Source organism: Spea bombifrons, chromosome 10, assembly GCF_027358695.1.
Source record: "Spea bombifrons isolate aSpeBom1 chromosome 10, aSpeBom1.2.pri, whole genome shotgun sequence".
NCBI classification, from domain to species: domain Eukaryota; kingdom Metazoa; phylum Chordata; class Amphibia; order Anura; family Pelobatidae; genus Spea; species Spea bombifrons.
In genome coordinates, this window is record NC_071096.1 from 24,348,254 (window position 1) to 24,370,041 (window position 21,788).

The 21,788-nt window shown below is 40.7% G+C and overlaps 1 protein-coding gene across 7 annotated transcripts in view; it reads right to left on the reverse strand.

The window, feature by feature from the left end:
- Nucleotides 1-21,788, reverse strand: part of NRXN2 (neurexin 2) — a 200,491-nt gene that overhangs the window by 106,526 nt on the left and 72,177 nt on the right. For all 7 annotated transcript variants that reach the window (XM_053449718.1, XM_053449719.1, XM_053449717.1 and 4 more), the window contains 2 exons: nt 20,810-21,000; nt 7,117-7,290 (listed from right to left, as the gene is read on the reverse strand). In XM_053449718.1, coding sequence (XP_053305693.1) covers nt 7,117-7,290; nt 20,810-21,000 — 365 coding nt within the window. The remainder of the gene's footprint in view (nt 1-7,116; nt 7,291-20,809; nt 21,001-21,788) is intronic.

Consider the following 21,788-nt stretch of genomic DNA (forward strand, 5'->3'; position numbering starts at 1 on the left):
TACAGCCACTATTGGTGCCCAACTCCCAGCATATCACATTTTAAAAAAAACTACTTTGGAAACAGTGATACACACCATTCATATTTAGGTCTTGTAAATACCAAAATAGATGAAAATACCAGCCATAGGAGGTGTTCTCAAAAATCGGGATAAATGTAATATTTTTTTTTCATTTGCACTGGCTTTTCATCCGTTAAACCATGAAAATTGTGTCTTTATTATCTTCTTATGTCTTGTTATTATTTTTATACTATGATCATAAATGATGGTTTAAAGAAAAAAAAATATTTTAAAAGAAAGCTCTACTGAAAGAAACTGTCATGCCCCATCCAGTCTGCGGCTGGTTTTCCCTTTTTTGCTACAATCCGTTCCTGGATTTCCTTGTGCTCTGTTCTGTGCTTCTGATTCTTTGATTCTAGTTCTGCTCTTTGCTTCAGCCCCACCTATTTGTTATGCAGTCTAAAGGTATGTCCTTCTTGGTTCTGTGTTTAGGTTCAATGTTTAGTTTCAGCTTTAGTTATTCAGTAGGGAGGGTTTAGTGCTAGGACCCACCGAATATTGGAGTACTTTGGCGTAGTGGTGGGCTAAGCATACTATGGCCATATGATATGACGGAATCTCCAATTGTTATCACATAGTCCTAGGCTAGTCCTGTTTTCATGTTTGTCTGTCTCTTATGTACCTTTGCCCTCTTTTCCCTGAATCATCTGAGGATCTCTCTCCTCTCCCCATGTCCCCGTTAAGATTTGCTATCCTTGCTTAAAGGAGAAGTGTCTGAGGATCTTGGCTCCTTACTATGTGTTCCTTGCCTTGTTCCATGTCCTTTCTTGTGTCCTGTACTTGTTCCATGTCCTTTCTTGTGTCCTGTACCATGTTTGTATTGTCTGGTTATGTTTATTGCTTGGTCTCCCTGTCCCTTGCTTGTTCTGTCCCCCTTGCTTGCTATGTTCTGCTGTTCCTCTGCTTAGCTTCCATACTCCCAGCCTGCAGCATCCTGCACATGATTCTAGTGCTATGTCTCATGCCTGCTCCAGGGTGCCTGCAGGATATCACTTTGTATTGTTCTGGACAACATCCGCTGCTATGTCAGGGCGCTGGTATATGGCTGCACAACCCTAGGTCCTCATCGCCCGGGTGAGTGCAGTCGCACTGCAGTAGGCCCTGTCCCACTCCGCTACTGCACCCTGGACTCCTGAACTCCATCTTTGGGCGCTCTGGGTCATTACAGTCGTCTGTATGGACCCAGTTATGTGACAGAAACATTATATAATTTGCTCTGGTTCTTTTGGGAATACATTGTTATATAACCATGGACCTTAAGGGGTTAAGAGTGATTTCAGACAACTAGGTGCAAATATCATTCCCTTCATGACAGAGGGTTTTTTCTACCCTTTTTGCCAGTTTTACCAAATGTTGGTAACTATCCATGACGTCTTTCTTTTTTTAACTTGCATCAACTGGCATACACTTAACTCTCCTTCAGACAAATGTATGTCAGTTGAGGGTTATTCTTCACGACTTTACATGTAAATTGTCACCAGTGAATTTGCAAACGGTTTATTTAACAGACCTCTAACAGCCTGTCTGTGGACCTCCCTAAATGTTACACAAACTAATCCAAAGAGTGTCTTTAAATGCCCAAATTATTATTTTTTGCTCTGGGTTGAGAGTATTAATAAATACACTGGCATGACTACAGGTTGCAGCTGTGATGGGGCCTGTGCCTCTAGAAGGCCCGGTGCGACCTTGCGACTCCCAATACTGGTAAAAAATAGTTTACACAGGGCCACTCCAACCTGAACCGCACCAATCCAGGTCGGAAGGGCCCTTTCTAAACTATTTTGAGCCAGCACTGGGAGACAGAGGCTGCCCCCACAGTGGGCATGAGCAGCCGGAGTTAAAGCTGCTGGAGGGATGTGTCAGCATGGATGTGTAATTTTGTGTGTCAAAATGGGTGTGTAATCATGTATGTGTACTTGTGTGTGAGCATGGATGTGTAATTATGTGTGTGAGCATGGATGTGTAATTGTGTATATGAGCATGGATGTGTAGGAGTGTGCGTGTGTGTGTAAGCATGTATGTGTAGGTGTTTGTGTGTGAGCATGCATGTGTAAGTGAGTGAGATGAAGTGTGTGTTACACTGAATGTGTACGTTGGTTTTAGTGAGTATGAGTCTGTCTAATTTGTGTAAGTGTGTTTACATGTGTGTGGGGGGCAAATAAGGCACAGATAAGTTGTGAAGTTGTGGTTTCTTGTTGCATTCCTGAAAAAATGGTTCACAAGTGTTATCGAATTCTGCACCTTTTATTTCATTATTTTAATTAGCTATTTTTCTTTTTCCAGAAGTAAGCAATTCTTGTTTTCCACCCAACGAGTTAAGAGGGATATATAATATAATGATATCCATGTGTGTAAAATGTTATGGAAATCATTGAACGAAAAGGACTTGGGAATAATTGCACACAATAAGCTTATAAGCTTTTATGTTATAATGGATGCTGGACCCACATTTTAGAAAAATTATTTAGACTGCAATTTTACATAGGCTTACAGGGTTCATTGTCAGGCAGCTGCTTCAAAGGTCAATAACACATTCCCATATATTAAATAGGATAATTACTTTTCGGAGGAAAATATATTTATGCCTGTCAGGGACTGAGTCCATACAGATGACTGTAAAGACCCAGAGTGCCCAAAGATTGTGTTCAGGAGTTAGAAGAGTTGGACAGGGCCTGGTGCAGGGCGACAGCACTCTCCCGGTGGGCATCTAGGGTTGTGCAGCCACATAACAGCGTCCTGACATAGCAGCGGACGATGACAGAACAGAGCAGAACTGTAACTATGGGGTACTTACCTTCTGTCTGCCCGAACCGCCGTTCTACTGAAGTCCCTCGACATCTGTAGCCGCTGGCAGGTTTCCTGGTGGCTCTGTATACACGCGCGCCACCACGTGGCCTCCTATAGGGACCACACTTATGCGTTCCAAGCCTCCGTTTCATGTGGGGCGGGAAATACAATTAGTATGTCTATTTAAACCTGACGGTTGCACTTGATTAGTGCCTGTGATGCCTTGTGCGTGTCGGCTGTGCTTATTAAATTTCTTACTTTGTGATTTTGGCTTTTGACCTTGGCTTGTTTTTAATATTCCTGTCTATCTCCTGCATTTGACCTGGCTTGTTTTGATTATCCTGTCCTTTCCTACTCCTGACCTTGGCTCCGTGTAATGACTACTCTTTTGCCTGTTGCTACCTGTATCCTGCTCTGCTCCTGTAACATTATCAACTAAGAGTAAGACCTATGCAGCTAGATGCTCTTTGCCCATATGAATATAAGTATTATATTTAACATATTACTACTAAATCCTCATCATGAGTATCCATGTACAGTATATCACAAAAGTGAGTACACCCCTCACATTTTTGTAAACGTTTTATTATATGTTGTCACGGATCTGGCTAGTCAAACCGACTACCTCCGCTGACTTGTGCTCCCTTAGCCTGGGACACACACTCTTTCCCCAGTTTCCCAGTCACTAGCCGAGACTCAGTGTAGGGTATAAAACAAAACGAAGACTGATTTATTTTTCACACACATGGCTGGATATCGCCAGCAAAACACACATTAACATAAAACAAGATATTGGGATACAACAGGGGCAGTAACGGGATTAACAATACAATAGGAGTCCCAACCTCCACTATCTATTACTGGCTGAAATCAGTTCCAAGGTTTGGCCGGGGTAAATGTTTGTAGTTGTGGAAGTGTGGGGGGGGACTGACTTATACAACATTAAAGTAAAAGAATGGCAGTCACTCCCTGGTTGCAGATCCTGTCTGTCTGCCGGAGATAATCCACTTAGCAAGTGATGGGATGATATACTGTTGGGGGTAGCCACAGAAGTCTTTATAAAGTCAGGGCCCATAGTCAATAGGGAGGAGGCTGGCAGTCAGGCCTCTCTAGTGGGCCCAGTGATGGAGGGTTCCGTCACATATGTGATAACATTGAAGAAGTTACAAACTGCTACAATGTAAAGTAGTGAGTGTACAGCCTGTATAACAGTGTACATTTGCTGTCCCCTCAAAATAACTCAACACACATGCATTAATGTCAAAACCTTGGCAACAAAGGTGAGTACACGCCTAAGCGGAAATGTCCACATCGGGCCCAAAGTGTCAATATTTTGTGTGGCCACCATTATTTTCCAGCACTGCCTTAACCCTCTTGGGCATGGACTTCACCAGAGCTTCAGAGGTTGCCACTGGAGTCCTCTTCCACTCCTCCGTGATGACATCACGGAGCTGGTGGATGTTAGAGACCTTGTGCTCCCCCACCTTCTGTTTGAGGATGCCCCAAAGATGCTCAATAGGGTTTAGGTCTGGAGACATGCTTGGCCAGTCCATTACCTTTACCCTCAGCTTTTTTAGCAAGGCAGTGGTCGTCTTGAAGGTGTGTTTGAGGTCGTTATCATGTTGGAATACTGCCCTGCAGCCCAGTCTCCAAAGGGAGGGGATACATGATCTGCTGTATCAGAACAGACGCGGTTGTATCTTATGGCCTGGCTGTATATGATAGAGTTTTTTGTATGTTTAGGGTGGAAGCAGATCATGACAAACAGCTCCAGAAACGGGGAGACTTTATGAACCAGGGCTACAATGCCAGGATTATTAACAACCAGATACAGAAAGCCACCAACATCCCCAGAAAAAATTACTAAAATACAACGAACATCATACCGGAACCCGTGTGCCTCTGGTGGTCACTTACCAGCCCCAGGTAGAAGCTCTATGCAAAATATCTAAAGAACTTCAAGCAACTAGACACCGATGACAGACTCAGGGAAATTTTTCCACAGCCTCCCCTACTTTCCTTTAGACAGCCTCCCAATCTTAATTCCACAAAAAATGGCACTTTCCCCTGACTACAAGAAAGGTGTAAAACATGCACACACATCCACACTGTGGACATGGTGCGTATACCAAATTCAAATACACACCATAAGATCAATGGTGCCTTCTCCTGCAAATCTTCTAATGTGGTATACCTTATTATGTGTGCAAAGTGTCCAACAGCCCTCTATGTGCTTCAGTATGTCACAGTACATGTAGGCATTCATGGTTCCCTCAATGAACTGTAGCTCCCCAGTGCCGGCAGAACTCATGCAGGCCCAGACCATGACACTCCCACCACCATGCTTGACTGTAGGCAAGACACACTTTTCTTTGTACTCCTCACCTGGTTGCCGCCACACGCTTGACACCTTCTGAACCAAATAAGTTTATCTTGGTCTCATCGGACCACAGGACATGGTTCCAGTAATCCATGTTCTTAGTCTGCTTGTCTTCAGCAAACTGTTTGCAGGCTTTCTTGTGCATCATCTTTAGAAGGGGCTCCCTTCTGGGATGACAGCCATGCAGACCAATTTGATGTAGTATGCAGTATATGGTCAGAGCACTGACAGGCTGGACCCCCCACCCCTCTGGAGCAATGCTGGCAGCACTCATACGCCTATTTCCCAAAGAGAACCTCTGGATATGACGCTGAGCACGTGCACTCAACTTCTTTGGTCGACCATGGCGAGGCCTCTTCTGAGTGGAACCTGTCCTGTGAAACCGCTGTATGGTCTTGCCCACTGTGTCAGTGGCGGCTGGTGGGTAATTCCAATGGGGGTTCACAATATATAAATTTGGAAAATTAAATGTACATTTACGACGTAATGTACTGTTTGCTGTGTGAACGGGGTTCAAATGGGCTGCTCAGCTGGCGTTTTAGCAAGCGCGGCAGCGATTGAGCCAAATAGGCCTTTCTTCCTATAGCACGCGCGATAGGCATAGGCAGATAGACAGGCTATCTTTAATTAGATTAAAATGCATTTTTGATACATTTTGCAATTTTTTTCCCTTTTGCGCTTGGGGGTTCATGTGTGCATGTGTTCCTATGGAGGAGCCTCCACTGCACCGTGCTGCAGCTCACTTTCAGGGTCTTGGCAATCTTCTTATAGCCTAGGCCATCTTTATGTAGAGCAACAATTCTTTTTTTCAGATCCTCAGAGTTCTTCGCCATGAAGTGCCATGTTGAACTTCCAGTGACCAGTATGAGACAGTGTGAGAGCGATAACACCAAATTTAACACAGCTGCTATCAGGTTCCACCCTACGCAGCCTGGAGTATACACTAATTATTGTTTTACAACCACTAGTGGTCGCCCTTCTCACTCTGGAGTACCCAGACCTAATTACAAGCAGCTGAACCTTGTTACCTGAATTGAGACTGCCTATATAAACCTGCCCAGCCCTTTAGTCAGAGCCTTAGCATTGAAGTTATAGGACTGTTTTGCTCTGGCCCTGTACCTGATCCTGACTCGTTATTGGCTTTCTGTGTACCTTATCCTGAATTGTCCCTGGCTTCCATCCGAGTGCCCTGCCAGTGGGCTCCCAAGCCGAGTGCCCTGCCAGTGGGCTTCCAAGCCAGGTGCCCTGCCAGTGGGCTCCCAAGCCGGGTGCCCTGCCAGTGGGCTCCCAAGCCAAGTGTACTTGTTTTTCATGCCAACATCTGCAATACAGATCATATCAACGTATTCTGCCTGTGGTTTGTCATGGGGTACAGACAGAACCCCTTGTATCCCCTGCATCTAGGCTCCTACCCGACCTGTTTACCTGGTTCATGAACCTGCTCCCCATTCACACCTGAGACCTTGTAACACTAACAATTCACATGACACCGGCGAGGGAAAATGGCTAATTGGGCCAAATTTGTTGCCAAAGTTTAGACATTAATGGCTGTGTGGAGTTATTTGAGGGGACAGTAAATTTACACTGATATACAGGCTGTATACTCACTACTTTATATTGTAGCAGAGTGTTATTTCTTCAGTGCTATTACATGACAAGATATAATAACATATTTTCAAAAATGTGAGGGGTGTACCCACTTTTGTGAGCTACTGTATCAGAGGCATGTATGCCTGCTTCTGTTATTCTATCAACCTTTATGCAATAAAATCACTATGAAAGATACATTACATTAATTACAATTAATATACAATTAAACACATACCGGTAACTCACAGACATCATATGGCACACACCACTCACTTAACTTGTCTGTTTACTATTCTTACCGTCACAGCCCCTTTGCACAGGGCCAACTCGATGCAAAGCATCAGTCAGGAGGTCCGGGAGGCGACCATTTAGGTCTACAGAGGCTAGACAGCCCTGAAAACCATCACGAGATGCTACAAGTTTAGGCAGAGCTGCGTACATGTTCTTTGGGAGACCTCCTATATACAGTTCACCTAAGAACAAAAAGTGAGAAGAGACAATGAAGAAAAAGAAGGTTAATAAAAGCAAAAAGGATAAGAGGAGATTTCAAAATACAAGGCAGAAGAGCAAGAAAGAAATCAGAAATACTTTTAAGAGGTTTGACCAGTGATTTTCAATGGGCTTTCAGGTCAAGTATTAATTTAGCAATCCCATTAACAAGGCCATGGTCCCACATCCAATTAGGACAAATTATTGGGTACATTCAGTAACAGTTCTCTGTTTGCTCCATTAATCACATACCCAGCAGGAACACTTCAATTGTTAGATTAATAAGGCTAGACCCACATATACTGATGACTAAGAAAGCAGCACATAAGTTATACTAGAGTTGTTTCCAGTATCTGTGAAGCTTTGATAAATGTGTGATGTATACCTTTTACAATAAATACAATTAACAATTTTTCTAAAAAGGAAAAATAAGGTGTTACAAGTTTCTGAAAGTTATAAGTTTTTAAACACATTAAAGCCGTAGATTATATTTAAAATAAAGAATTTCCAAGGATACTGTGAAAAAAGTTAAATTTTAAAGACTTTTAAGAGAATTCACCTGCCCAAAAAATCACAACCCATCACTTAGCACTCAAAGGTTGCCAACCTGGAGGAAAATATGACGATCATTTTATTTTTTAGGGCTAATCCAGCTATGATCCACAAAACTATGGCCCCAAAAAAGAGTTGCCACAAAACAGAAAAAATAAAAAGATGCCAGTCAAAAACCTGAAAAAACAAATATCAGACTAATCTATCCACGCTTGATGGCAACAGATTGAAAATTGGACACTGCTTGTCTGGAATGTGTATAACACACACACACACACACACATATATATATATATATATATATATATATATATATATATATACTTCCAAGCACCAACAGACCCAAGCATTTGGAAGATGGATCGCATTCTCTATAGCCTTGAATGGTGTCCATAGACTTGAATAGAGGACTCTTCAATCCGCTTCCATCGTGATAGGCTTTTTTTTAACCTTTGCACTGGCATCTTTCTTATTATTTTATTTTATTCACTTTTAGTTAATAGGGTGTCTCGTGGCCCCTATTTTTGTTTTTTTTAATGACTATTTTTTTAATGATGTTTGGGGAAATTTACAAGTCAACTTGCAATCCCCTTATGTTTTTACTGGCGCAGTCCTAGAAAGTGTTTGTATTTGGATGTGCAAATGCAACTTGAGATTAGTTTGTTTGTTTGGGCAAAAACCCAGCTCTTTCACTGGCATTAACCTGTCTAGATCTTAAAACACAGATAGTATTCAAGTTAAATAGACCTGCAAGCCATGAAATTATTACCAAGCAGTAAAAATAGTTTTAAAGAAAAATGTCAAAAGTGAACCAGAAGGGCTCAGTCAAGGGAATTGAACATGGACATTTACCTTCTTAGAAAAAAATACATTCTTCACTAAATAGTTCTTGTTTTTAGTAACCCATTAGGGGACATCCTGCACTCAAAAATCTTCTATATATTGTCATTTACTGTTGAAAACATGAATAAAACCCTAAACAACATTAGAATTTGGGAAGTAGGGCAATAACATCTATGGTTTGAGTGGTACACATGCCTCAGGCACTGCAAGGCGTGGGCTACACTTGAACAGTGTCAGTGCTGTACGTATATGAACTACTACATTGAGGAGCTGTTGGCAGCACTTAGTTTAATATATATATTACTGTTGAGTTATATATATATATATATATATATATATATATATATATATATATATATTTTACTTTGAACGTCTCCATATTTAGTTTATGTACAGTACTGTGCAAAAGTTTTAGTAAGAATGCTTTAAAAATGTTAATAGTTTATTTTTATCATTATCATAACAAAAGTCAGTGAACGAAAGAAAAATCTAAATCAAATCACACCTTCAAAGTAGCATCACTTCTTCTAGATACACTTTCATATAATCAGGAATATGATTAAACGATTATACCAAACAGGTGATAATTAGGGCTGCAACAACTAATCGATAAAATCCATAATAATCGATAATGAAAATCGTTGCCAACGAATCTCATTATAGATTAGTTGAATCTATTTTCATCTGTCATAAAATGAGGGTTTTACCCCTCATTATATAATCCGTTTCAGTGACTCACACCAGCAGTTCCTACTTACCAGTCCCTCCCTGTAATCACTGTGACATCTAGCCCCACCCCTTACTTCTCCCAGAACCACATGGCTGTGACACTCATCTAACTGTAAGTATAAAATTCATATTTGGGCTGCTGAAAGTTAGGGGAGGTGGGGGTTAATTTAGGGGCAGTTATGGTTAATGGGGTGTTTAGGGTTAATTTAGGGGCAGCTATGGTTAATGGGGTGTTTAGGGTTAATTTAGGGGATGCTGTGGTTGATGGGGTCTTTAGGGGTTAATTTAGGGTCAGCTGTGGTTAATGGGGTGTTTAGGGTTAATTTAGGGGATGCTGTGGTTGATGGGGTCTTTAGGGGTTAATTTAGGGGCAGCTGTGGTTGATGGGGTTCTTTAGGGGTTAATTTAGGGGCAGCTGTGGTTAATGGGGTGTTTAGGGTTAATTTAGGGGCAGCTGTGGTTAATGGAGTGTTTAGGGTTAATTTAGGGGCAGCTGTGGTTAATGGGGTGTTTAGGGTTAATTTAGGGGCAGCTGTGGTTAATGGGGTGTTTAGGGTTAATTTAGGGGCAGCTGTGGTTAATGGGGTGTTTAGGGTTAATTTAGGGGCAGTTATGGTTAATGGGGTGTTTAGGGTTAATTTAGGGGTAGTTAGGGTTAATGGGGTATTTAGGGTTAATGTAGGGGCAGTTATGGTTAATGGGGTGTTTAGGGTTAATTTAATGATGAGGACTGAAGGTTAATTTAATTAATTTAATAAAGTTAACTTAAGGTGCAGTTAGAGGTAAAGGGGGCAAACTAAGCGGAGTCTAAATCCTGGGGGCAGTGAAGATTAACGGGTCTGTGACTCTATGAGGGGACTTTGAGATATCTGGGGGGTATATGGCATATCTGGGAAGGACGGAGTGACATATCTGGGGGTATAAGGCACATAGGGTATATAAGGCATATGTGGGGAGGGCAGTGTGGCATGTCTGGGGAGGACAAAGTGGTGTATCAGGGTGTATAAGGCATATCTGGGGCTACAGTGGCATATCTGGGGGTAGAGTGGAGTGGCATATCTGGGGGTAGAGTGGAGTGGCATATGTGAGGAGGGCAGCGTGGCATGTCAGGGAGGCAGTGTGGCATGTCTGGGAGGATGGAGTGGCATATGTGGGGGTAGAGTGGAGTGGCATATGTGGGGGTAGAGTGGAGTGGCATATGTGGGGGTAGAGTAGAGTGGCATATGTGGGGGTAGAGTAGAGTGGCATGTCTGGGAGGCAGCGTGGCATGTCTGAGAGGCAGCGTGGCATGTCTGGGAGGCAGCGTGGCATGTCTGGGAGGCAGCATGGCATGTCTGGGAGGCAGCATGGCATGTCTGGGCTCAAATGTGCATAAATTGGGGGGGCTGGTTGGGAAATGCATTTTAACAAAGTTTTTTTTATTCTGCTGTTTGTATTTAACATAATTTGTTAAATTATTTTAAATAAATGAAAAATGTACATTCATTTTTTTTTATCCGATTAATCGAAAAAATAACCGGCCAACTAATCGATTATGAAAATAATCGTTAGTTGCAGCCCTAGTGATAATGATCATCAAGTTAACCCCTTTTTGACAATGGCTGATTTTATGTGTTGCACCCTTTGTGACAAGGGCTGCTTTAACATTTCTGCGGTGCCGTATTTAGCTGCACTTTTCTACTTTTTCATTTACTGAACCCACACAAGTTATAGTGAAAAAACAAGAAAAAAAAAAAGGAATGAAAAAACCTACTAAATAGATTTTACTATTTCTCCTGCTATTTGGGACATTCTTGAAGCTGGGCCAATGCAAGTTACTCCATCAAACCATACATTTTTGAAAACTAGACACTCCAAAGTAGACACTTTCAAATGCTAGTATTTTAACTCTTTCCATGCACTAATTCTAACACCAGTCTTTGTCAAATTTTATGATAGTAATTCTTTGTGTTTTTTCCCACACACACATTTTACATCCGGTATGAATTTACCACTCCTATTATATTTCACTGCCACCACAACATCCCAATGTGTTCAGCAACATCTCCTGAGTACAGTGATGCCACTCATGCATTTGTGTGTTGGTTTGCTTGGGGACTAAAAGGCCACATGTTTTGGGACATCTTTGAACCCGGCCAATTCGATTTACCTCATCAAATCATGCATTTTAAACTATACACCCCATGGGCATTTAGCTTGCCAGTATTTGAACTCTTTCCATGTAAAATTTTTGTGAAGATAAAGTGCTAATTTTAGGACATGCTCATAAAAGTAAGCCTTTTTTTATATATGTATGTATATAAATATATATATATATATATATATATATACCGTACTTACCGGCGTATTACATGCACCGGCGTATAACACGCACCCTCGCCGTAACCGGAAGTGCGGGAGACGCGGCTGCAGATCGTGCAGCACAGAAAGTTATCGGCGTATAACACGCAGGTAGGGTTTAAACTTATTTTTTTAGATATAAAAGTGCGTGTTATACGCCGATAAATACGGTATATATTACATTACATTTATTTATAAAGGCGCTGGCAGATTCTGCAGCGCTGTTACAATCAGTAGAACAATTTAAATTAAATATATTTATTTTTTTTACATTTTGTTGGAACTGGAAGTTTCCCCTGATGGTGACATCAGTGGTGAATTCTTTTTACAGGTTATCAATTTTTTTAAAAACTATTTTTTCTTTTTTTTTCTTTAAATTATTTTTACTAATCACATTGTGATAATAAAGCTGGGCTCCATTGACTTGCATGGTTAAATTCAGTACCTGGAGAGAACCTTGCAAGCTTATTTTTTAAAGGACACCGCAGTGGCGCTTGTCCAGAGCAGTTACAGCACGTGCTGGCTGTGGGTTTCCGGTGACGCTGAATGCATCCTACATTTCAGCGACACCATTTAAGCTCAGGAGGCAATCGTTGCCCAAGGTCTTTTGAAGAAGAGCAAAGAAACAGGTAATGTTCGTGCAACTAAGGGCATCAATAAGTGGGGGCACATTTCTCACATTTCCAGCTGCACGGGAAACTGTAGAAACATGGACGTATGTGCACACCTACATGCAAAACCCCTTCCCCAGAAAAGAAACCTACCCTGCAATGTTCTATGTATATGCTAAATGAATGCAGACTTTGGACAAGATCAGCAACATTTCCAGAAATTATATTATATATATACGCAAAAGTAGGCATGCAAGGGTAGATGAAGTCTATAATACTTGGAAGCCAGAGTCCATTTCAAAGCTTGAGGAAGTCAGTGGTATCAACAGTGCAGAAAGCTTTTTCCATATCTACCCCTGGTAACAGGGATATGAATGGTGCAAATATAATAGGCAATTAACGTTAAACCTTTGTTTGCAAACAATTAACATGTACAAAATACTAAAACGCTATTTCCTCTAGAAGACAAACACATGTGACAACAAAATAAAAACAACAAATACGTTCAAAGGGAAACATTTAAACAGAAGAGCCATTTATTATTAAACATACGCATTCACTGATAAATTCCTGCCCTGTATTTACCTCTACTACTTTGCCAGAAAATGTATCACACTACACACTGTTAGCACAACACGTTGCAATCAAAGACCTCGCTAGTGTGACTAGCAGCCTTACATATAGACACAGAGTCCTGCATAAAATTGAATATACACTATATGATTATAAGTATGTGTACATCTGACCAGTGATGTAATTATCTTTCCGGCTGCCCTAAACCTGACCTAGGGCAGTGCCCAATTTGCAGTGCTGACCCAGCACAGCCTCCATAGCATAAATAGGCTGGTTGGGAAGATCACATTTCTTCCTCATAACTAGCACTATTTGAAGTCTGTCTAGGCCAGGGTACATCACTGCACCTGACCCTCACACATACACCAATCAACCATAACATTATGACCATCTGCCCAATATTGTGTTGGTCCCCCTTTTGCCACCAAAAAAGCCATGACCCAGCTTGAATTCCACTAAACCTCTTAAGGTGTGCTGTGGTATCCGGAACCAAGATGTTAGCAGCAGATCCTTTAAGTCCTGTAAGTTGCGAGGCATTCTGGTGCCATGTATTCTCCAGGTAAAGAAGCACACGCACCCAGCCATCCACATGATGTAAAGGAAAACATGACTCATCAGACCAGGCCACTTTCTTCCATTTCTCCATGGTCCAGTTCTTATGCTCATGTGCCCATTTTAGGTGTTTTCAGCAGTGGACGGGTGTCATATGCCACAAACTGTGATGCACTGTGTGTTCTGGCACCTTTTTATTAGAACCAGCATTAACTTTTTCAGCAATTTGAGCTATAGTTGGCTGCCCATGACCCTGTCGCTGGTTAACCACTTGTCCTTTCTTGGACCACTTTTGATAGGTACTGACCACAGCAGACCGGGAACAAGAGTTGTAGTTTTGGAGATGCTCTGACACAGTCGTCTAGCCATCACAATTTAGCCCTTGTCAAGTCGCTCAGATTCCTGCTCTAAGTTGATGTAACTTTGAATACAAAATGTTCACTTGCTGTCTAATATATTCCACCCACTGACAGGTGCCATGACAACAACATTATCAGTGTTATTCACTTCACCTGTCAGTGGTCATAATGTTATGGCTGATCAGTGTACCTAAGCTTCTTGGATATTACATAATCATGGACAACAATTTGAATTTAATTCCTTCCCCTTGCAGCTATGAAAGCCTCTACTCTTCTTAGAAGGCACTCCACAAGAGTTTGGAGTGTGTCTAAGGGAATTTGAGCCCATTCAGCCAAAACAGCATTTGTGAGGTCAGGCACGGATGTTGGACAAAAAAGGCTTGGCATCGACATATCAATTAATTGCAAAGGTGTTCAATGGCGTTAAGTTCAGGGCTCTGTGCAAGCCACTCGAATTCCTGCACACCACCCTTGTCAAACCTTGTCTTTATGTGCCTTGCTTTGTGACCTTCCCCAAATAAAGTCTAAAATATCTGGGAACTAAGGTGCCAAAACCCTAATGAACTGCCCAAGATCATCACTACCAAACTACAATATTTTTATTTATTTTTATATATTTATATAGTGTCAATGATTTCATCAGTACTTCTTACAAAAGATATAGTCAAGGGGTATAACAAAATTAGAATTGAATATATGTAGTGCACAATACATAGCCATTGTATTTGACAAGACACATTAAACAATACAGTATTGTAGGGTAGGCACACATAAAATTGGGTTAAATACCATTATTGGCTTGAATTTGTGGCTAGTCCTTAGATTCTTTCACTTCACTTAGTAGATGGTTGGGTCTGGGGTGGGGAGCGGACTGTGTCCATCTCCACCAACTACCCACCCAACCCTTTTTTTCTTCTTTCTCTCACTCCTCTCCCTTTCATTATGGAGGGGGCAATTCCAACCAAATAGCTATCTCTCAACATGCACATTGTTCACTGAGCAGTCCTTTCTGAAACACATTCTAAGAGAAGAAGTGCATAAAAAGGAAGAAAAAAAGGTTGCAAAGAAAGGATAAAGTTAAAGTTGCTGGCTATAGTTGTCCCAGGGAACTGCTATTCACAGGAATCTTTGATGTCCTTGTCAGAAACATGTTGGGAGGTATCTATCAGATCAACAGTACATATGAAGTGCATTTGGCAGCCTCAAAAAACTTATTGATCTAGCAAAGGTAAACAATAAGTCTGACACCCTTAACCTTTTGGGAAAAGAGAGATTGGAGAAAAAAAACACCTTCCTCTACCGCTCGCTGGGAACAGGAACCAGTGCTTGCTTTTCAGAAGGGCCTTGCTGAACTATTCTTGTAACCAGGAAATGAGAAGAAAGCAGAGACAGAAACTCCAGCTAGGAACCTGGTTCTACTGGGAGCACCCTAGTCAACATTGCCACCTACCTTGCATTCTAAACCGCTAAGCTATGTCGGTAGCTGCCCCAGTTCTCAGAGTAAAGAATGCTCTAATGGGGCAAGTCTTTCACAGAACTGTACCACCAGTCACAACACGACACACCAGTTAGGCTAGGGGAGGTAACATTCAACAGAATCAGGTAAATTTTAATATACAACACAATGAAAGTAAATGGATTAAATGAAATTGGGTTATTACCATGGCATGTTCATGATTTAAAGGACTTGATTGGGATGGACTACTGGAGAGGGATATATGTATGTAGGCTTTAGCTGTTTTATTATTATTTGATTTGCATGTTAGCCCTGAGGAAGTGAACATATCCGATCAAATGTGAAAGGTGTTGGAGACATTGATTTAAAAAATTCTGGTATTTTACTTATTTACCTCTTTGTGCAGGTGGCTAGCCCATGGGTTGCATGCTACATCTCTGTTTCCATTGATTGCTATTGCTGCTTTCATTTATATAATTTACAATAGGTAGCCCAGCTTAGTAATCACAATGTGACTAGTAAAATTTATAGTATAAAATGTATGGTTTGATGGGGTAAATTGAATTGGCTGGGTTCAAATATGTCCCAAATAGGACATGGGTGCAGACAGAACAGATGTCAAAATGTAAAAAAAAAATGTGCACACCTCCCAAATGTTGCCTTTAAGCCCCAAACAACCCAACAAACCTATGCATGGGTAACTGCTGTGCTCAGGAGAAGTTGCTGAACACATATTGTTGTGTTGTTTGTCAGCGACATATACCAGGAGCTGTAAATTCATTCCTAAAGTACAATGTGTGTGTGAACCCCCCCCAAAATAAATGACTACCAAAACCTCTGATAAAGGCTGGTTGTAGAATTAGTGCAGGAAAGAGTTAAAATACCAGCAGTTGAAATACCCTGGGATTTCTAGTTCTCAAATATATATATATATATATATATATGGAATTGCCCAGGTTCAAAGATGGGACATCTGGACATCGTCCTGGGCAGGGACACAGGACAACCAAACATCAAAATTCTACATTTAAAAATGATTCCCCAAATAGAATATGGGACAGGATTACAATATTAAAAAAAATGATTTTGAAATAGCAATATGCTACTTGTACTTATTGCCCTATAACTTGCACAAAAACATAAAAACATAGGGTATTTCTAAACTCAGGACAAATATTAGAATTTATTAAGCAGTTTGTTTTTCATGAGCCTTTGTAGATGAGTAAAAGTCAATTTTTCACCAAACTTTATAATTAGGACATTAGGTGACTGGATTTAAAAACACAGTAGGCAGTACAAGGCAGCGTGTTTTTTTTTCTTTGTTAAAAAATCCAACTGAGCACCAGGACTGGGGTGGGTGTTAAGATGTTTGGAGGGAACATTACCCCCACCCCTGCCTCAGTCCCTTGGGACCCTCATTTATTTCTTGTGTTATCCTCCATCATCCAAGCACGAAAGCTGAGGAAAGAGGAGGGGACAAAGGGCATGCCTTATCCAGGAATTTTTAAGTCTCTGTTTATTTTTAACTATTTTGCATTAGGTTTGGTTACAAAAAAACCTCTACATCTACCAGAGCAGAAAAAAATAATGTGCAAATTAGATATGGGGAAAAATCAAGAAATCAATATAACCTTTGTTCAAAATCAAGTACTGAGTAATAACCCATAACTTAGTAGTGAAACAATTTGAACAATAAACCTTGTCATTTCACTGTTTTACCTATTTAAATTATATAAATGAAATATACTTATTTACCTGTCCTGAATACATCTTGTAGACTTAGGATTTTCAATTTTTGATGTACAGTGTGCTTTCCTGATCACACTGAAAAGGGAACCTGGGACTAGACTGTGGTCTCTACAGAACCGTTTGGGACTCCATCAGAATCAGGAGATTGCAGAGATGTCTAACCTGCGGCCCTCCAGCTGCTGCAGGACTACATCTCCCATAATGCTCTTTCAGCTAAGGACCTGGCAGAGGAGTATGGAAGATGTAGTCCTGCAGCAGCTGGGGGGGCCACAGGTTGGACACCCCTGCCCTATTGTAAGTTCAGGCATTTAAATCCTCTGAATGAGACAATGCTCACTCGATAACTCAGCTTGGGGCCAAATAATTTAGCCTCAGTTGGCAGAGGGGACACTATGCAGATTGAAAGCCTGACTTCACATACACTGACAGGGATCTATCCCTCCAATGTATAAAGCAACAGGATGTTCTTAATATCAACCACCAGAAATTTGTGACGTACTATTACATACATCTTCAGGAAGGGCTCAATCACACCCTCGCTATTTACTCCTCCTTACAAACGTCTCTCAAATTCTCTTAAAATTTAGCAATTTTTGTTTAACTCCTTCATTAATCTTATACAGGTACAATTGTGCAAAACTTGTGCAAAGATTACCCTGTAGGTCATGCATTTCTCACAGTGGAAGAAAAACCCATCTGCCGCTGCATGGGAGGTCCGGCTGTGTATTGACAGCCTTGACTTCCCACTCTCAGCAGAAGCCAGGCTTCCTGCCTACCAATCATGTGTGCTTGGTGTGAGCCACTGGCTGACTGCATGCAGTTGTGTGAAAAAGAAAGTGCACCCTCTTCAAATTCTATGGTTTCACTTATCATGACAAAATTACAATAATCTGTTCATGATTTATTCAACAAAAATAAAGCCAAAATGGAGAAGCCAAGTGTTAAAAACTAAGTACACCCTTACTGCTTTCATAAGAATTAAGATGCAGAATAGCAGATAGGCGTTACTAATCAATTGTCCTTGATTAATTGATCACCTGTATAAAAGCCAAAGTTTTAGCAGTTGCTGATCTGGGCCATTCAGGTGTGTGTTATCATAATGCCAAGGAGGAAAGACGTCAGAAATTATCTTTGTTGCTGCCTATCATTCTGGGAAAAGTTATAAGGCCATTTCCAAACAATTTAACCATACTACAGTAAGAAAGATTATTCAAAAGCAGAAAACATTTAAGACAATTTGCCAGTCTTCCCAGGAGTGAAAGTTCCCACAAATTCACCCAAGGTCAGACTGTGCAATGCTCAGACAGGCCTCATTTAGCATGTTAAATGTTAAAGTTCATGAAAGTACAACTAGAAGAAGACTGAACAAATATAGTATGTTTGAAAGAGTTGCCAGGAGAAAGCCTCTCCTCTCTAAAAAGAACATGGCAGCACATCTTAAGTTTGCAAAGTTGCATCTGAACAAATCACAAGACTTCTGGAACAATGTTCTTTGGACGGATAAGACCAAAAAGGAGATGTCTGGCCATAATGCACATTTGGTGAAAAACACACCATATCAGCTAATACCAACCGTCAATCACAGTGGTGGGGAGGTGATGATTTGGGCTTGTTTTGAAGCCACAGGACCTGGGGACCTTGCAGTCATTGAGTGGACCATAAACTTCTTTGTATACCAAAGTATTCTAGAGTCAAATGTGAGGCCATGTGTCTGACACCTAAAGTTTGCACCTAAAGGTCATGCAAAAGGACAATATTTCCAAGCACAAGGAAGTCTACAACAGAATGTCTGAAAAATAAAATAATCAAGTTGTTGCAATGGCCCAGTAGAAGTCCAGATGTCAACACATTTGAAATGCTTTGGCAGGAACTTTAGAGACCAGTGCATAAACAAATGCCCGTAAACCTCAATGACCTTAAGAAACATTGTAAAGAAAAGTGGGGCAAAATTCCTCTGCAGCAATGTGAGAGACTGAAAAAGTCATACAGAAAATGATTACAAGTTATTGCTGCTAAAGGTGGTTCTGCAAGCTATTAAATCAAAAGGTTTACTTTTTTCACACTTTCTCCATTTTTACTCTATTTTTGTTGAATAAATGTAATATGTCATATGTTGTTGTTCATCTGAGGTTATATGTACCTAATATGTAAAACCATAGAATTCACAGAGGGTGTACTTTCTTTCTCACATGACTGTAAGATCTACAATAGATATACATATTGCACTAAAAAAAAAAAAAAAAAAAAAAAAATCTAAAAAAAGCCCTGCCATTCCAGTCCTAGCACTATAAGTAAAAATGATACCTCCCCCACAATTCACTACCCCCTAACCTTAACTACCCCCTTCTTAAGCAAGAAGTATTAAAAATACTACCATATAGGGTACAATGTAAGGGATAGGTGTTGCCCTCTAGAACATAAAAATATTCATGTGGGGTATGCCTATAATCAGGGGATATTACTGAACATAAATTGGGTCATTGTTCATAAGTGGCACCTACTCTGTAGGAGACGTTCTAAGCAAAGTTGCTTTATTTTTGTGTGATTCTATGATTTCAAACTAAATCTTTATTCACCGAAAAACTTTGGTACAGAAAAGGTTAAATGGACAGTGTAATGTCTCATACAGCCCCACCAAAAAACAAAAAATGCATAGTAAAGACTTACCTTGCTAAAATACTGCAGTTCTAAAGCAGAAGTGTACCACCCTCTGGTGTCTGTATTTAGCACCAGTTTTGTCTACTCCTAGCAGCTACTCATTGGCAGGAAATTGCTCCTATTGAAATCGATCAGTATTTTCTGCGCACGCACATGAGGGGGTTTGTTATACCCTCTGGAACTCTTATTCAAGTCAACACTGGAGCTGGCTGGTGGTGAGTATACTGTATGTGCAACTAGCATACCTGGGAAATCCCCTGGGCAGGCAGAATAGAGCTCTCCCTCTTCTAAGGTAGTGGCTTTGCAAGGAGACAGGGCTAATCATGGGCATGGACAAGGCTAACCATGTGAGGGGTGTAGTTAGCCATGAGATGGGTAGGGCTAGTTGCTTAGGACTATCCCCAAATAGAACTGAATCGTCAGAGTGGGTGTGGCATGGACGAGTCTAAAAAATACTTGTCTGCCCAAGAAAAATAGCAAGGACAGACCCAGGGGAGGCAAAATTTCCAGGTATGCACGCTGGTAACGAATTACTAAACATATCTCCTGCAAGCCAAGGAGCTTGGTGGGACAGGGGCACATTGAAATGCATAAAAAGAGATGTTGATATATCCTACGTGCATTTGCGCTATAAGCACACAAACAAAACATGAATTTAAAGGTGACACACATATGTATTAAGGTCTACCTGATTGATGGAGTGTACCTTTAAGAGTCTGTAGGCTTGGCACCACTTCTCCTAACTATCCAAAATCTAACATTTCATACGCTATGTCATAAACTGAGTTTAAGTTACAAACTAAAAGGCAATGACCACAGGAGAATGTGGTGTACTAAACACTAAGAATATATTCTGTTTATTTTAACCCTTGCAGTGCCAGAAAAACGACTGATGACACATACAAAAAGTATTAAATACAGTGTTGTTTATGTGTGCAACAAATCTTTCTAATCTCACTGTATATACAGAAAGCATAGTTTGTATAAACACATTCCCCAATGATTAGTTTAGTTTTTCAAATTGTGTAATAGGCACATTGGTATCTTGTATGTGAGCAGAAGACCCCTTGTGCTTTCTCACCTTTTAAATCCAAATTACTTGCTCCTGTAGAGTGTTGTGTAACTGTTCTTCCATCAATTCTTAGTGTATGAGCATTACCAGGATCTCGGGACACTGCTACGCTGTGCCATTGATTATCATTCAGAGGTCGTTCAGAGTTCCCCTTCATCAATGAGGGACCATTGCCAAGATCAAACACATAGTGTATATACCTATAGATTCAAAGAGTGAAGATTTAAATTGGAGAATCATTAATCATGGAAAATATATGAAACTATTAAAATGAAAAAGGTTAAACAAAAGTTATACGGCACTGCTGAAAAACATATTGGGTCCCCTATGACTTTATGACATATTGATAGCAACTTATTGGACTGCAATAATAATTACGAGCTAAACCACAGTTTGTATTTCACTTAACACATTTGCTAATGTTTAAACACTAATTTCTTGGGTTTTTAAAACTAGTTTATCGATAAATAGCACTTGGAGGCTATAGACACCAGGTATTTGGCTACCCCAACATACAATGCTCAGTAAAGACACTGACAGACTTCTGAAATTACATACATGAAATAGTTGACATGACAGACATTTAAAGTTTCATTCAATGCAGCCCCTGGATTGTTTCATACCAGCGCTGGTCCAAGTTTTTTAGTTACGCAGACCATTGTATCTTGGCTGATTTCTATTTAATAAATAAAAAATATTTTCTTTCTAAATGTATCAAATACACTTTTTTCCCCAAGTGCACCACATATATTTATGATACCAGCAGCCCACTTGACCTTTCACTTAAGCTTTTTGGCTCAGCATTAGAAGTGACCCTTGAGGACTGCCCCTGCTGTCGATAAAGTCTTCAATTACCGTAAGGGTTGCCACCCGGCTGGAATTTTTTGCAATGAGGGGACCAGTAAACAGAGTCCCTCAAAAGGGCAGAGCTCCCTCTTTAGCTGCTATTACAAATAGAGACACAGATGAGGGATAATCTATCCATCTA